This window comes from Nelusetta ayraudi, unplaced genomic scaffold (assembly GCF_046127955.1).
Source record: "Nelusetta ayraudi isolate G7.1 ecotype Tasmania unplaced genomic scaffold, CSIRO-AGI_Nayr_v1 ptg000022l, whole genome shotgun sequence".
Lineage (NCBI taxonomy): Eukaryota > Metazoa > Chordata > Actinopteri > Tetraodontiformes > Monacanthidae > Nelusetta > Nelusetta ayraudi.
Genome location: NW_027466072.1, coordinates 5,640,847 through 5,658,370, shown reverse-complemented (window position 1 = coordinate 5,658,370; position 17,524 = coordinate 5,640,847). Strand labels below are relative to the sequence as shown.

At 46.6% G+C, this 17,524-nt stretch overlaps 1 protein-coding gene across 7 annotated transcripts in view; it reads right to left on the bottom strand.

Annotated features, from left to right (window-relative positions):
* The window catches only part of chd3 (chromodomain helicase DNA binding protein 3), a 46,512-nt gene that overhangs the window by 11,308 nt on the left and 17,680 nt on the right, over window positions 1-17,524 (bottom strand). For 4 of the 7 annotated variants that reach the window (XM_076028363.1, XM_076028362.1, XM_076028360.1 and 1 more), the window contains 18 exons: window positions 16,981-17,105; window positions 16,674-16,905; window positions 16,310-16,494; window positions 15,997-16,174; window positions 15,736-15,822; window positions 14,516-14,601; window positions 13,097-13,230; window positions 12,271-12,415; window positions 10,664-10,826; window positions 10,394-10,554; window positions 9,067-9,250; window positions 8,877-8,981; window positions 8,659-8,793; window positions 7,474-7,582; window positions 6,093-6,225; window positions 4,710-4,905; window positions 3,806-3,969; window positions 3,367-3,499 (listed from right to left, as the gene is read on the bottom strand). In XM_076028363.1, the coding sequence (XP_075884478.1) occupies window positions 3,367-3,499; window positions 3,806-3,969; window positions 4,710-4,905; window positions 6,093-6,225; window positions 7,474-7,582; window positions 8,659-8,793; window positions 8,877-8,981; window positions 9,067-9,250; window positions 10,394-10,554; window positions 10,664-10,826; window positions 12,271-12,415; window positions 13,097-13,230; window positions 14,516-14,601; window positions 15,736-15,822; window positions 15,997-16,174; window positions 16,310-16,494; window positions 16,674-16,905; window positions 16,981-17,105 (2,655 nt within the window). The remainder of the gene's footprint in view (window positions 1-3,366; window positions 3,500-3,805; window positions 3,970-4,709; window positions 4,906-6,092; window positions 6,226-7,473; window positions 7,583-8,658; window positions 8,794-8,876; window positions 8,982-9,066; window positions 9,251-10,393; window positions 10,555-10,663; window positions 10,827-12,270; window positions 12,416-13,096; window positions 13,231-14,515; window positions 14,602-15,735; window positions 15,823-15,996; window positions 16,175-16,309; window positions 16,495-16,673; window positions 16,906-16,980; window positions 17,106-17,524) is intronic. The other 3 variants (XM_076028361.1, XM_076028366.1, XM_076028364.1) reach the window with 2 other exon arrangements.

The window sequence follows — 17,524 nt, the reverse complement described above, 5'->3', positions numbered from 1 at the left end:
GAGCTTTTCCTCAGGAGATGGAGACAATCTCAGAGGTCGCGCAGAAATCAGACGACTGTGTTGTTTTCACTCTCTCCGTTTCTCCCCGCCGAGCCTAAAAAAAGGTTTTGGGAGCAGCGCGACCCCAATCAAGTTTGCAAAACGTGTGCGTGAGCGTTGGCTATGCGTGCCTGCGCCCTGCCAGAGTTCAGGGTGGAATCAGACTGGGCCGAGCGGCTCAGCGCTGGGCTGCAAGAAGGCCCCCGCAGAGCCGGTGGAAGGGGGGGGCAGGGGGGCAGGGAAAAAAAAAGAAAAAACACGCAGTAACACAACCGGCGCACGACTATTTCTGAACAGAGAGCGGCGGGGCCCAGCCTTCTGCCACTTCACAAGTCACAACACGACGTTTACACAACCAAACTCTCTCTGCGGTGCCGGCCTCTCTCAAAATACCTCGGCACGGACTCCGTGTGTGTGTGTGTGTGTGTGTGTTGTGTTTTTTTTTTCTTTCTTTCTTGGCACGGCTCGACACAGACGGGCCGAGCATAATGACATTTTCAGAGATAGGCTCTGGCTCTCCAAAACGCAATGCGTTCGACAGATGTCTTGGCCTGCAATTACATAAATCGAGATACAGTGAGCGCGAGGCAGGCGCGGCGCTCAGAATGCAGGGTGTCGCGGTTTTTCGGGGCATATCTGTGGTTTTGCCAATTATCTCGGCTATTTAAACATACGCAGCGTGAGCGAGCGAGCGAGAGAGCACGAGGCCGGAGCCTCGAGCGTCCACGGTGAGCGAATAACCGGAGAGCTGCAGCGTGAAAGGCTCAGTTTAACGGAACAAGTGCAGGGCAGACCGCGGTGCGGAGCGATTAAAAGACAAATGAATCGCAGTCGGCGTGTTTTAAATAAAGATTAAGCTTTGAACGTCCATGAAAGTGCAGCAGGACAGCTGCATTAGCGCTGCTCTGGCAGCGTCTGCGTGATGGCTGCCTGTCACATTCTCTTCTTTCCTGTCTCATGACACGAGGAAGCCGAAAACGCTTCCACACGTCCGACTTGAAACTCAATGGAACATCTGGAATTTCAAAACAAATAAAAAAAACTGTCACTCAGTTCTCCCGCGCTACTGTGGCATCCAGCGCTCGCCGCCGTGCTGCTGCCTCGTTATCCAGAAGCCAGGTAAAGTTGGGCACAGACGGGCACAGGTTGCCTCCGTCGGCATCCACGACTTCGCACAGGCGGAAGGGGAAGACAGTCGTTGAAGATTCTCAATGGGCAACAGAAGCCGGACAAATGTAAAACACCGGTCGGGGGCCGTGAAGGCAGCGCAGCAGACGGCCTCCGACTGTTGCTCAACACAGCGGCGGGCCGACTGTGGAGGGCTGGGGCTCGCTGAGCGATGAAAATGCCTTAATATAGAGCGCAGCACGTTCCTGTTTGATTCGGGTAATGTCTATTTCAGGTGTCTATCTGGCAGCCACATCTGAACCGGCGCTGCAGATGTTTTTTTTATTCCAGCGAGGACCCTTTGAAGGTTTCACAACGTGAGCTGCCGCCAGAGATAAAGGCGCCGTTCAAAGTGTTTCACCGGGGAGTTCTCCGTTCCGCATATTTCAGGATTAGACTCGAGGGTTAAACTTCGGGGTTTTTTTTTGCCAAAATACCCAATTCCCACTTTGTTTTTTGTCTGCAACGACCTTACCATATAAAGATGGGATTCCTGAGATGCTGGAGGCATTTCTGCCGATTGCGACTTGCCAAGTGATCGGGTCCCTAAAGACGGATGTGCGCTGCCGTGCCAGCGTGCGGTGGAGACTCTGCAGCGCTGATGTCCGCTCTGTCAAACATCTGCACACACACACGGAGGCTGCAGAGGCCACCGCAGCTACATCATCCATCACACTGACCCGCCTTCTCTCGCATCTTTCCTATCAATTTTCCAGCCACATGGCTGTAAGGTCAAACCTGAATAATAGTGGAATAGTGAATAAAGCCCTAATAAAAAGTGGACACACACCAGTTTTGTAATCAAAAAGGTCAAGATGATGTTGATTTGCCAGAAATGTTTTTTTTTTTTTTGTAGAGGAAGTTGAAAGAATGATGTGGAGGGTGTTTCCAGGATGACGTTCCTCAACAGAGAAGTTCTCAATTCCATTTCATAAACTTTGACCTCATGATGTAACACAAGTCTTTTATTAGACTCCTCTTCTCTCAAAAACGCATCATCCAAACTGTGTGCGACCAGTTTTGTAACATTGTACACTTCTCCTTTGAAACGACATTTACCAACAGAGAATTTCTGATTGTGTCATTTGAGATTCCAGCGATGACTGACGAAACTCTCATGACCTGCTGCATTTCCACGGATAGCACACGCGTCATTTTAGGTCCTTATTTCCATGACACACTACAGTGTATGTGATCCAAACAACCTTTAAAAAACCATCATGTTTAGCCCTCTGTTTATAGCCTCCTGAAAAAAAACTGCTGAGCTTGATCAGTTTATGACTTGAAGCAATCAGAAGAAGTGAAAAGTGGATTCTTTCATTCCTGGGGAGTTCGCTCACAGACCAGAGATACAAATCATTATTAGAAAATATTTGAGTGAACTAAAAACAAAAAAATAAAAAAAAACATGAATGAGATTGTTTCATGGTCATCCGGGGAAAATTGGTCCAGTTCCAGAAAAGAACATGCTGCTGAGAATGTTGAGGAGTGTCTTCTGCTTCAGTCCTGGGAAGAACGTGGGTTTTTTTTTTTTTTTTGAAGTTGAGACAGAAAAACAGCACCATAGATAGAAGGAAAGTTGTGTATTTTCAACCCTTCGCGTTTTGCTTTGCGCCCGCAAGGAAAATGCAGCTCTGAATGTTTCCACAAAACGTCCCTTTTCAAACAGACGTCCATCAGTCCTCCCCGACCAAAAGAAACACCCAACAAGACCTCAACACATTCATTTACCAACAGAGCAACGTTGAACAGGTTAAATTCGTCTGCTAAGCTATAAATCAGTTTCCATGCCAGGGGCGTCTGCGGCGAGATTGCAAGAGCACCTTCACAAAGAACCATAAATCCAGGTGGACCTGACAGCGCCAAGTGTCGAGCAGCAGAAACAGACTGCCATTCTTCTGTTAATTACTCCCAATAGCGTAATTACGGCCGGTATTACACCTTTGAAGTCTGCCATTATTGGTTGCAGCGCAAGCAGACAAGCACGTGTTCCGCACGCAAGCACACATGCACGCACACACAGACACGCACGCACGCACGGGCAGCACTTGCACTGGCAGGCCAAGTTTCCTCCTCGGCGAAATACTCGGTGTGAAATTAAAAACACAGATTCTACTGAAGCTGCCGCTTGTCCAGATTTGACTGGGCGAAGCTTCAGACACCGACCTGATATGAAGGATCCCGGCGGCATCTGGCTGTAGTTGGCTCCTCCCATGTGCAGGGCGGTCGGAGGGGCCGGAGTGAAGGGGGCGCCGTAGTTGTGCGGGGTCGCGTAGGGTCCCGGAGGTATGGGCTGCATCGGGGCAGAGGTGCTTTTTATTGACGAGTAGCGATTGAGAGGAATGTCAAGAATAGAAGAAACAACTGGACTTGGATTGACTCAGCAGCTGCGGCGAGAAATTGAAAACAAAACAATTTGGAGAGGCTGCGTTTAATTGGCTTTCATCCACGTGCAACTTTTCCACTGAGTGCAGGCAGCTCGTGCAGGTCTCAGCCTGCAGCCGTCCTGCGTCTGAAAGTGCTTGTGCTCAAAAAAACAAAGACGTTTAAGAAAAAAAAAAAAAAAAAAAAAAAAGAATAAATATTTGTCGATGCTGACCGGGGGTGCGTGCGTTTCCGTGCCCTTGCTGGCCAGCCGACTGAGGATGCTCCTCTCTGACATCTGCAGGCGGGCAGCGATGGGCGGGACCCTGGCCAGCGTGGCTGGCAGCCGGGTCACGTCGGCCTTCATGTCACTCAGCAGCTCCTCCAGCTGGTTCAGCACTGCCATGACAACAACAAATGCACTTGAAAAAGACGTCCTTCTGATCGTTTACAACGACATTTGATTGGATTGAACAGAGCAGTGTCTAAATCTCCGGGGTCATTTTTAAATTCTTGAAATGGAACAACAAAAAAAAAGTCCTCCTTATACTTAAGGAGGTCCACTTTGTAAAATTCTAGCATTTACAGGCTCTGGGAGCTATAAATAGTTTATTAAACATCTCGTCTTACAGACTTTTGGGACATTTCAGTCAGTCGGTGCCCTGCAGACGTTTCTGCTGACATCCATCTTTATCTCACCACTCTGTCATCACATCCGAGCGCCAACTGCCCCAAAAGTAGTTTGACAACACACGTTTGGTTTGACAGCGTTTGTAAAGTTTAGCGCTGCTCCGTCCAGAAATAGAGCACAGGAACAAGGAGAGTGGCGTGTTATTCTTTCAGCAGAACAATATAAACAGGGCCTGAGTAGTCAGACCGCCGGCGAGGAGATGTTTGGATCAGTCCCTGAACACGGTGTAGGCTTGTCTTGCTTGGCTTTACGTGAACTGGCTTCTGGCAGAGTGATTGACTCGCTGCAGCAGGGAAAACCGATGCAAGATGTCTATCTCTTTTTATTACAACGCCGCCTGCCAGCCTCACCTCTGCTGCTCTGGCTACCTCCTTCACATGCACCCCGCAAGCTATTTCCTCGTATTAACTGCGAGCGCAGGTATTTTTATCCTATGTTTGCCCCTGACCTTTGTGCAGGACGGCGTTGGCCGGCTTGTTGCCCGCCAGCGACTCCTTGCTGAGGTGCTGGTGCGACTCGGCCAGGCACTCCACCTCGGCGAAGCGAGCATTGAGCGCCATGGCGGGGTGGCTGGGGTCCTGCGTCATGTTGAGGTACGCCGCCCGACGCAACTGCTCCTCGATCACCAGCGCCTGCTCCAACAACTGCAGGACACAAAGGAGGTTAAATATGCACCCCGACTGCCGCACAGGCAAGTATGACATTGTCGCAAAAGATGAATTTAGTGCGAGGTTGGGCTTGATGTGGTCAGATTTAATATATATATATGTGTGTGTGTGTGTGTGTGTGTGCATACACATACATATACACTAGCAGTCAAAAGTTTGGACACACGTTATGAATTTAATGTCTTTTCTTTCATTCTCATGACCACTGACATTGCAGTTTCTCACTGAAGGCATGCAACACTGTTTCTCACACACACACACACACACACACACACACACACACACACACACACACACACACACACACACACACATCAAGCCTTCCTTTTGCCAGACCTTTAGTATGGACCCAAAATGACGCAAAAAGGAAAACCTAAAGTCTAAAAAGCCTGAATTTAACCATTATTATTATTATTATTATTTTTTTTAATCTATTTAAGTGCATTTAAAAGTACAAGCCCTTATATTGCTCAAGGTGCATCCTCCAATACATTTCAATGGACTAGGTTCAGCTAAAAGGGTAATCCGCAACATTCGTCATACAACTCTTGCTCATGCAAAAGTCACCAGTGTGATGATAAACAAGCTATGATGAGTAAAATATTAACAGCAGAAATTCCCCTGTTAAAAACAGTTGTGTATTACTTGAAGGTAGATTCCAGTAAAAAAAATAAAAATAAAAATAAAAATCTCGAATGACTCAGCAGGGCAGGTTATAACACACGAGTGGCGGCCAGACGGGGGAATGGGGTAAATGAGGATGTTGAGGGCAGGATCTGAAACATGTCAGTCGGGCAGAAAACAGGATGAGGGCTGTTCAGGAAATGCAGCGGTCAGCAATACTATCCAGTCAACATGTGGGTCTTGGGGCATCGGTCATCAGACCATCAAACCAGTCTGGTGACCCAAGACGCAGGGAAAGAAGTTAATAAAGCAGTTCCAGGAAATATGAAGTCACCGTGGAGTAGGGATTCAAATGCGTCCTGGCATTTATTGCTTTTTAAATGTTGGCTGGTCTTTCTAATCATAATCAATTTGAGCAACAAAAAAATGAAAAAAATACTCTTTAAAAAGAGATGTAAAAAGAAATATAGTTCTCAGATACTGGTGTTCAGTATCTCAGTTGCCAGAGTGGAGCTGGACCGTCAAGCGCCTCGTCCTACCTTGAAGCGTCGGGCCAGGAACTTGTTCTTCATCTCCAGGAAGTTGCCTTTGTTCGCCTGCGATTTGAAAGGCTCATTGACGATGGCAAACTGTGGATCATTCTGGATGTCCTGCCACCGGGCGTAGCCGTGTCTGGTACACAGGTCAAGGGTCAGCACGGATTTCAGGTGTGACCTTGGACCACCGGCGGCCCGGCACAGTAAACACAACAAATGAATCTCCAAGATTGCTTCAGGAGTTTGTTGGAAAAGACAAGCTGGAGCTCTGTGGGCCTAGTTTAGCATTTAAATCAGCATGAAACTGGCTAAGTTAAGCTAAAGGTAACAAATGTGACTGCTCTGTTAAAAGTTGACAGCTAACAGGTTTGTCCAATCACCTCTCACCATTTCCCTCCTCTGCTGCCACTTGTCTTTACCACTCTTGAAGGAGTTTCCGTCGAGTCAATCAAGTGACTGGCGTGCACGTATGTTAATGACGATCACCACATGGATGAGGAAAAGACTTTGCAGATCATCTGGTGCTCATCACTCAAGATTTGTGTCAGATTTATTTTTAGATTTTGTAACTGTGAAGACGCGTGTCTGATTTCAACATTGGGGGTAATGTGTATAAAAAAACAGCAACTTTTGTCGCGAGCCAGACATAAAAACATGAGCTGCGATATCTACAACTTTCCATGTCATTTCAGCAATCGTGTGACCATTAGGAGGGGGAAGTGGGAAAGGGTGACCCCCTGCTTCATCTGAACTGTAACAGAATCTGCGTAGCAGCACCTCTGAAGATCACTAATGAGCAGGTTGTAACGGCATCACACATGTAAAAATGATTGGTGGGTTATTTTAAACTGCGAGCCAGGCCGGCTGCTTCCACTCCCGCCTCCAGACTTCGCACTAAGTTAGGCAGCAGACGCGGGGAACGTGATCGATCGGCTCGTGTAACCCTCTGGGAAAAGGGCCATTCGTCCCTCAAAAAAAAAAAAAAAAAAAAATCATAAGCTGCTGCTGCTGCTGCTGCTGCTGCTCCTTGAGGCCGAACATTCATTTCTGCAGCTGATTTATGCCTCTTGAGCCGCTTTCAAGTGCAAAACCGCTGTTATCTGAGCAAAGTCCGACCACGCTTCCCCACTTTTTCCTGTCAAGCGTCGCCTCGGCGTCAGTTGTAGGGCAACAGGCTGATGCAAAAGCCGCCGAGGGGCCCTTAATGATTATAATAGACGGGGCGACATGACCGAAAGGAGCCACTACATCAGCTTCCAGCGTGCGCTCCTCACCATCCATGAAGCCCTGGCTGCCTTGTTGACTTATGACGCTGGGCTTCTGCCGGCTGATAGGAAAATAAACACGGCGGGGTCGTTGCCCGGGCAAACGCTGTCAAGGATACATCACGATTCCCGCCAGCAGCCAGAAGTCGTGTCGGCGGTGCCAGATCTCGTTCATCTTCCCCGAGGAGATGGCGGCCCGCTCCTCGTTCTGCCAGAGAGTGTGCAGCTCTGCGTGGAGGAAGCCAAGACAAAAGAGGAGGCGGGGGTGTTGGGGGGAGGGAAATAAAAACGAGGCTGGTCAAAGTGCTTCGCTTGCCGAAAAAAAAAGGAGGAAAAAAAAAACCTGGCTGCAGGTGTTTTCCACAGAACAAAGGCCTGCTCGCCGTCTGCTGTCAAGATGGAGATCAGTCTGGCTCATCGTGCACGAGCTCCAGCGAGCAGCAGAGGTGGAATTTTTCTTTTCTTTTTTTTTTTTCATATCAGCGTTGTGAGTTCTCTGTTGTTTAGGCTGCTCGGTGACTTGTTTGGGGAAAAAAAAAAACTCAATGTTTTCACCTTTTTTCCTCCTTCGTCTGTTGGGTGTTTTTGCTTAAATTTGGGAGGAGGAAAAAAAGATTTTCCTGTAACTGAAAAAAATGTGCCGATACAGAATAATTGTTTTTTGTTGTTTTTGAATTGGCACTCAGTTCTTGCGTTGATAAATTTGATACATTGGGAAACAAACGTTTGCCAGAAACGTTCAGTGATGCAAAGGGCAAAACTGGTACTGGAAAAATAAGATTGGTATGACAGGTGTGCCATATCCTTAACTAATCCCACACTATGCAAACTTATAATATTTTGGTAGCCTGCCAATGTTGTCTAAGGAAAGTTAGATTAGAGCAGCCTTTACTTGTGTTGCTTGCTGCAGAGCGTGTTAAACCACAGGTTAGTCACAGCACCATAAGTCAGCTGTTGGTTCCGCCTTCTGAGACCAATTCACAATCCCCCTTTTATCTTTCACAGAGATCATTTGACTAACATCATAAAACTTGGGCATCAGGCCATAAACAGAGACTAAATATGGCTTTTTTTGTTTTGTAAATCTGGATTCTGAAGTGTTTCTGAAAAAGAAATCATCAGGCTGCTCCACAGATCATAAATAAAGATCCGAAACCTGCCCTAATATGGCATTTTCAACAAAGCTCCCCTATTTTTTTTTAAATCATTCATTTATTTTTAAATAAATATGGATATGATATATGGAAACATGGATGGATGAATATGGATTTGAAGTATGGTTTTAGTATCTAAATCCCACTGACCGGTGAAGCCACCGTCTGCAATATTGAACATGAAGCGGGGCCGCTCAGCTGGAGGCCTGCTGTTCCCTCGGAGAGCCTCCTCCTTGGCTGTGGCCTTGACCTCCTTCCCAGCATCCCTCTCTCCCTTGACTTCCTCTGTAGGGACGGCAGGAGTCTCCTTCAGCTTCGAGCCGCGCGTTTAGCGAAGAGCCCCGCCAGCCGCGGATAAAGAGACATACCTTTCTTCATGTCAGCTGCCTCAGATTTATCTTTAACATCTGTCGCTTCTGTTGCTGCAGGTGCCTCCTTGTCTTTTTCCTTCTCCTCCGCCGACTTCTCCCCGTCTGACCGCAGAAAACATAGCACCTTATGTTTCAAGCGACACTCTATTGAAATACCCCGTCGGCCTCTCTGGCTGTGTGTTCTCACCTGGCTTCTCCTCCTTGACCTTTGAGTCCGGCTTCGCTTCCTCTTCACTCTCCTCTGTTTTCTCCTCTGCTGGACCAGCCGTCGTCTCTTTCTTTTCCTCCTCTTTTAGCTCACTCTCCTCGTTGCCGTCTGTCCTCTCGCCGGCGGACACGTTTGGCGACGCGTCTTTGGTCGAGGCGGAGTGCTTTGCGGCACAGAGAAAGGTGGGTTTTGACTCACTGAGGCCTGAAAACTCACAGAGACTGCTGTTTGATTGCCACCGGTTCAGTTAACTGATCAGTAACAGTATTTTTAGTCACATGACACGGGAATTAAAATGCTATTGCAATTTCCTCCAACTAAAACAATTATTTTGGAGGGAACAATAAAAATAAGTGCCAAAAGGTCCTTGAATATATATACTGTATGTATGTACATATATAAATATATATATATATATATATATATATATATATATATATATATATATATATGTATATATATATATATATATATATATATACATATGTATATATATATATATATATATATATATAATACATATATTTCAAAGCTCTATATATATATGTATACTATACAAATTATACTGTATATATACTATACATACATATATATGTATGTATATGTATGTATGTACATATTGTATGTATAAATATACATACAAATGTACTGTATATATATTTTTACATATATACAATATGTATACATATATTTCAAAGGCCTGATATATATACTATACATACATATATTCATACATATATAAAGTTATATATGTATGAATATATATGTATATTCATGTATATGTATATATATATATATATATATATATATATATATATATATATATATATATATATATATATATATATACATATGTATATGTAAATTCAAACTGCCCATCTTTCAGTGTCTGCAGCCTGCTTGTGAAAATACCATTCTTTGCACCTTGTGCTTGCACCACTTTGGTTCAATAAAACACCGAGTCCTGGAAGCTGGAAGCACTGAGAACCTCTCCCAGGTGAGTGAGCACACCTCCAGCCAGGTGTTCTCTCCAGGCTCACGCCACCTCAAAGCATCTCTGGCTTTTACCTCCTTCCAAAGATGTGGAAGGTCCAACTAAACATCAGTTTTGGCTGGACTCTAAAATCCCGTTTTTGCAGGAGGCTGTAAACGGTGGGGCTAAGTTTTTGGAATTATTCAGGCAAAGCTCCTCAATTTGAATATAAAAATATGATTAGTATTGAATTTTTGATTTTTTTTTTTTTTTTTTCCAGATTTCTGTCTTGGATAAATGAGCATATGAGGGACATTTGAACCCAGCTCCCACCTCCTCTGGCTCTGCAGCCTTGTTATCCACGTCCTTCCCCTCGTCCTTCTCCTTCTCCTTCTCCTTGTCAGCCGTGGTCTCTCCTTCCACCTTCTCCTCCTCCTCCTTCTCAGCCTCCTTTCCGTTCCTCTCCAGTAGCTTCTCGAGTGGAGCAGGGGTTGCTGCTCGCAGAGAAAGAAAAAACAATTGTGGGATTCGTCGCAGACTTCATTGTTATTCTTTACATAGGGCGCCCCCTGCTGGGGATTCTGAGCCGTTGTCTTGGCCTACCTGGCTCGGAGGTGCAAGGCGTGTTGTTGCAACTAGCATCGGGGGTGGGCGTGGCGGTCTTGACCTGAGGAGAAGACGCCCTGGAGGAGGTTTTGTCCAGGCTGACCTCGGGTTTGAGCTCTGGGAGGCTCCACCGGCCGTTGATGTGTTCAAACTCCTGAATCTGTGGACACCAGAAGACAAAGCAGCTTGGCAACGCGCACTCATGTCTTTTAATCAGTGAGTGGTGTAGTGATACGTAGGTATATGCAGGTATACGCAGTAATACCACTAGAAAATGTTCTGAATGACCACACAACCACTAAAAAAAAATGCACAGAGAGACGAATCAGCCTGTTTTTTTTTTTTTCAACATTCACTCCCCTGTTTAAAATGTGATTAGAAGGATGTTTTATGTTCTGATGCGTTTGACAGTCAGCCATTACTTTAGTGTTGCTTCAGAGAATTGATTTGTGCTTGAACCACTTTTTGCATTTGATCACTCTGGCCTGTCTGCCACTCTGGCTACTTCTATTTTCTCTCTCTCTCTTTAGGTTTCTTTCCACGGGAGAGTTTTTCCTGGCCACTGTCGCACCTTGCTTGCTCTGGGGGCCCGGTTGGTTTTTCCTCTGATTGTACAGAGCGCTTTGAGACGGCTTTGGATGTGATTTAGCGCTTTAAAAGTTGATTGATTAAATAAAAAGAAAAAAGCTGATTGATTGATAAAAAGTTGACTGCTGAAACTTTATTTGCTGTTGCTGAGGGGTGTCAGAGTAGAGCCACTGGAACAAACTAGACTACACCACTGCTCTTAATAGCACCTCGTTCCAACTCACTGCCCGCGCGCCCTGCTCACCTGGCACAGGCACACAGTCGTAAATTCTGCCTGACAAGAGTCGGCACAACAGGATATTGGCAAGTTTCGACAGGTTGTTCTCAATACTGGAGCGTGAAGCGTGTTTGCCTGAACTGAAGAGCCGAAGATTCTAAAATATGTTCTTTTTTTCCCCCTCTGCCAGAATTAGACTTAAAGCGATTAACTTTAGAACTGAAGGCGTTGAGACATTTTACCGCGGATATCCTCACATAAATTAGACATAACTCCTCAATTATTTCCCGAAGATTAACAGGACCGGCATTCCTGCGTGTCACAGTTTTATCAGACTCCCTCCCCCAAACTTCTTATTTACGGGTGGTGTTGCTTCACATGTTGATGCAAACACAACACCATACGCAGCTCCCCACTCCTGACCGGGCCGTTTTAATGGGGGAAACACGCAGTGGCTGTTCGTAGGAAATGTGCCTGTTGCCTCGCAGGTGTTATCGCTGACAGCGGCTGTACATCAGAATGAGCCGATCCAACGAGACAAGCGCATCTTTTTTCAACTTTTCTCTGTCAGCGGATCGTTCTTAAATATATCGCCGTTGTAAAAGAGTCCATTCTTGGCGGCGCTGCGATCCAAGCCGCCAGCTGCTCTTCTGCTCTGCGCCTGCAGGAAAAGCAGCTGCGCAAAGCGCAACCTCAGGTGTTTCGGGATCAGCCGGGAAAGCAGTTTTACAACCGCTGGCACCCTCGCCACCGTTTGTTTCGAGAGTTTGTCTCGCACTCAAACCGACTTTGCTCTGACCTTCTTCTTGACGAGGGACATGACGCCGATTCGGGTGAGGACTGGCTGCCGGCAGAGGCCCTCCCTCGGGACGCCATCGGCAAACGTTTCGGCGCCGTCGGCCACCGGCTCGCACAGGTGCCGCATGAAGAGAGAGACGTAGGCTCTGCGGAGAAGAAGAGGCAGTTGTGGAACAAGGGGGGGACGCAGAGAAGGCAGGTGAAACGCTCGGGCTTCGACTGTGATGTCTCCAACACACACGGCGTTTTCAAGTTTCAGTCCATTGAATAAACAGCCAGCTACCATTAAATAACAAAGAAAAAAAAAAATCTGATTTTGTCTTGTCTTGTTCTTCTGTCTTTGTCCTACCTTGTTTTGCCTTGGACTATTACGACCCATATGTTTGATCATAAAATCTTAAAATAACAAAGAAAAGAGGCGGCAGCTGTGAGAGAGATGAAGGTGTACTGAAAACTAGTAGCAGCCGTTCTGATAAACCACAGAAGAAAGAAGCTATGACAACGTTGTAACAACAAGGGCTAATGCTAAACAGATTAGCATGGCGACGGCCGGAGCAGCCGTTTATTACAGCCGGACGGTGTTTTCACTCAGGACTTGAAGGCTCCCGAGCAGTTTTTGGCTCGAGCTCAATTAAACAGCGTGGATGGTAACAAAAAGCAGGGCACCGACAGGAGGCCTCCAGTAGGTCACTCAGTTCACCTTCCCAGGTTTGAAATCCCCTTTACTAACGCCGTACACGGGCTCTTCACCGGATGGATGCAAATAACGTAAATTCAAAAGTGTTGAGGGGAAATGTCAGAGCGGTTTGACTCGATTTGGCTCTTACTTGAATTCTTTCTCGGTTTTGCCCTTAAGGTCACGGACGAGCCACTGTGAGGAGAAGGCGTCCTGGGACGGCATCCCCCAGCGCATCACCGCGTTGAGGAAAGCCTTCCGCTGCCGTGTGTTAAATCCCAGCACCTGGGAAACACAAGATTCCCACTTTGAAAACATCCATTGTTGAGTTTTTGGGCGACATTGTGGCGCAGTTGTTATGGTCCGGGCCTGGGGCCTTTCTGTGTGGAGTTTGCATGTTCTTCCGGTGTCTGCCTGTGTTCTCTTCGGGTTCTCCGTCTTCCTCCCACACTCCAAAAACATGCACATGAGGTGAATTGGAAACTGTAAATTGTCCCTAGATGTGTATGTGAGTGCGAATGGTTGTTTGCCTCCATGTGGCCCTAATAAAGTGGCCACTGGTCCAGGGTGTCACCCTGCGTTCGCCCTATGACAGCTGGGAGAAGCTCCAGCAGACCCCCGGGACCCTGAGCTCAGGAAGAAGCAGGTCTTGAAGATGGAAGGATGGATGTTCAGTTTTGTTGGTAAAAGTAAAACAAAAGTAACAAAATTAGTGAGCACAATGCGAAACTCTGCACTACTGAGTTACAAAAGAGGATTAGGGCCACAAGAAGGGAAAAACATATTACAGGAAGGAGATTTTTATTTAAGTTTTCATTTTAAGTTTTAAGTTGAAATTTCGTGAATAAAGTCAAAATTTCGTGAATAAAGCCAACGTAAAAAAAAAAAATTTGTGAAGAAAGTAGAAATTTCATGAATAAATTGGAAATTGGCAAGTAGACTGGATGGATGGTGGATTAATCCAGTTACCCACAGTTAACAGTAAACTGCCCAAAACAGGTGTATCCCACAAGGTTCACCCACAGTAATCAGGAAAGTGGCGAAAATAGAAGAACTCCACTAGACCTGCGTGCAGAGCCTTTCGACTTTATTCTCGACATTTTGATTTACTTCACATTGGCATTAATTGAAAATTTTCGATTCTATTCACGAAATTTCGGCTTTTTCACGTCAACTTTATTCTCGAAATTTCGATTTTAATCTCGAAATTTCAACTCTATTCTCGAATTGGAAACTAACCTAATCCTCTTGCGTAACTCTTCCACGTCCAGCAGGCAGGGCGTGTTCTTTAAACTGCCAAAACCTTTCATGAGACGGTCTGCCTCCCGAAAAAGTGTTAAAACTACCGGCAACTTTGTTCTTGAGCGAAGCCGGTCGTCATCCTGATCATGTCGACTATTATCAGGGTGAGAAACGGGCTTTGGAACTTGGGGGGTGTGAAAGCCTTCCTCACATTTCAAATGAGCCCCACTGAGATGGATTATGTCACATTCTTGACAAATCAAAAGAGAGAAAAAACACACCCACACACACGCACGATAAAGACGGGTTCCAAAAAAGTTGCACAGACCTCCAGGTTGCCTCCCACTCTGGCCAGGAGAGGAGGCAGAGGTTTATCTTTCTCATTCCTCAGCTGGCGACGCGACTGCCTTCGACCTGCAGGTAACAGAAGGTGTTCAAGATAATGTCTGTTTTCTTTTTTTTATCTTTTTTCAAAAAGAAAAAAAAAAAAGGCTTTGTAGCTCTGGTGTGCCCTTAAAAATTTACAACTCGGAGCTCATTAGAGCTTCCAACCATGAATCAAACCCCTCGGAGATCCTCCAGACACTTGTTTTTTTTGCCTGGCTGTCTGAGCTGCGGGGGAGGAGGCAGAGGGAGGTTGGGATCCTTGGCAACGGATCTTATTTGGAAGTGCCGGGGTGACCGCGGGAACTAAATCAATTACAGCCTTGTACCTCGGCGCGAACCTGACAAGTGCGTGTGTTTAACGGGCATCCTGAGGTGTTCACTGCTCAGTCTCAGGTCTGCTCAGCTTCTTTTTTTTTAAATGATGAATTACTACGCCGGGTCGGCGACATCGACACTGGCACGCGACGACCTCTGTGTGAGCGCGATGCAATGAAGACTGGTGACAGCATAAAGTGCATCACAACCAAATCAGAAGTATTGCCTGCATTGTGATTTTTTTTTTACTTTTCTTACTTACAATCTGCCCTGAAACTCACAATGGAATTGAGCCACTAGTTATAACTTTGTTATGTTTACACTAAAAATAGCCATAAGCTGCGTTTATGTTGATTTATGTTTCTTAATATGCACGTTCCTCTTTCAAATAAATGAAATAATATTACTGTAATAATAGTCACACACACACTCTTGACTGGTTGTTTGGTCAGACTGAGGTGCTTTTCCAGGTCAATAGAAAGTTGGACTAGACACCTAAACAACTATTTGTGCACATCTTTAGTTATTGTTTTTTTTAAACATAAAAAAAAACAGAAGAAGCAGCAAGCGCAACCTCCGCTGGCAGCTAAACGGAGAGCGAGCATCGCTTGCAGCAATACATCCATGCAGTGACAGGTCCTGCGCTCCCTACTGTTGTCTACTGCTGCTGCATTCTGTCCGGGGTTTCCTGGCAGCCCCCCCTCGTTTGCTCCGTGACAGCCGGACATGCGTGATAATATCTCTCCTCCCTGTCGCTTCTGTTGAGCAGAGAAACGCTTCCAGGCGGCCTGGCGAGGGTGAAATTGGGACGCTAACCCCTCTCAGACCTACGCCATCTGTCCTCACCTTCTGGCCGATCGTCAAAGTCCTCATCCTCCTCTTCAGAGCCCACTGAATACTCGGACTGGTTATCTGAGATGTCGGCATGCCACTCTGAAACAGCACATCAGCACTGCAGGTTCGCTCGCGGTGCAACTCACAGAGACGTCTTCAAAAAAAAATTTTGCTTCTACTCAGAGTGAGTGTGTTCCCCCCCATACCTCTGACCCCTCCCCCACCCACCGCCTCCCCTCCTAAAGCCTTTCAGAGACCAAAGGTGGCCGCTACCTTGGTCTTCCTGCGCGGCGTCGTTGTAGTTGACGGGCTTCCGGTTCCTCTTGCCTTTGCCCAGTTTGCTGGCCAGGTCCTCCTGCTGCTGCTCGTAGTGATGCCGCAGCAGCTTCTCCCAGTAATCCGGATCCACGTTCTCCTCCTGCTTGATGATCTCCCGCTCGATCTCCTCGATCTGGAGCGTCAGAGGAGACCCAGCCAGAGTTTTGCTGCTTTTTTCTTTTTCACTCTCTGTACAGGTTGAAAACTTGCTGTGCCCCAAACTTAAAAATTAAAAAAAAAAGTGGCCCACCTCCCACCCATCTCTCACCTTATCCTCCTCTCGGACCATGTACTGGGCCACTTTAAAGGAGCTGAGGTACTCGTTCATGTTCTGGACGTCCGAGTCGTCCGTGTTGTCTTGGCTGCGGTCCAGCAACCTCTCGATGGCGGTGCTGTCGTAGTGAATGACGCTGCCCTCGTCCTCCACTTTGTCTTTTGAACTGTTTTTCATGCCTGAAAAGACAAGAGAAGGGTGTTTTTCTGTTCATACAGGCACATTTTTCAAAATCTCGCCTTTATTTTCAGCAAACTCTAACAGAGAGATAAAATTCATCCAAGTGCAAAGATTGGCCAACCGTCACGTTCAGGAAAACATGTGAGCCCGTTTCCTGCAAACCTCCTTCTCACTTTACCTTCAATCTCATTTTTGAAGAGTTCCTCTGTGCCAAACTTGAGGATGTCGTCCAGTTCCTGCTTGCTCATGGAACCAGCTTTGGAGCCCAGGCCTGGCCGCACCACCAGGTGGGTCAGCATCATCTTTCTCTTGGCCACCTGCGTGATGCGCTCCTCCACGCTGGCACGGGTCACAAAGCGGTAGATCATCACCTTGTTGGCCTGGCCGATTCGGTGGGCTCGGCTGAACGCCTGGTCGGAGAGCAGAGGAAGCCGTCAGCTTCACGCCACGTTAGGACCGACTGCACGGTCACCGGCTGTTGGTACCTGAATGTCGTTGTGAGGGTTCCAGTCGGAGTCAAAGATGACGACTGTGTCCGCGGTGGCCAAGTTGATGCCCAGACCTCCGGCTCGAGTGGAGAGCAGGAAACAAAACTGGCAAGCACCAGGAGCTGAGAGACACAAGGAGAGAGCAGAGTGCAGTGCGTGAGGAGAGCTCAGGAGGCCTGGTGGGTATGGTGGATGAAGAAGAATTTGTGCTGGAGATGCTGCAAAATCAGTCGTTTGGAAAGGATTTCTTTCCTCTTGGTCAGACGCTCAATAAACAGGTGAATATTACAGCCGCAGTTTGTGTTGCACTTGTCAGAACAATGTGGTACATGATAATATTTCCATAAACATAGTGTCGAATTGTAAAATAAACATGACGCGACCACCCCGTGTCTTCATTTCAAATTTGTTTTTGTTTTACCAAATTCTGTGCAGCCGTCTCACCTTATAGCTGAAAATATTTTCTACAAATGCAATTCAGACTGTTTTTGCAGGTCTGCTAGATGCATAATACTTAAAAAAAATCCAAGCTGCTGCTGAT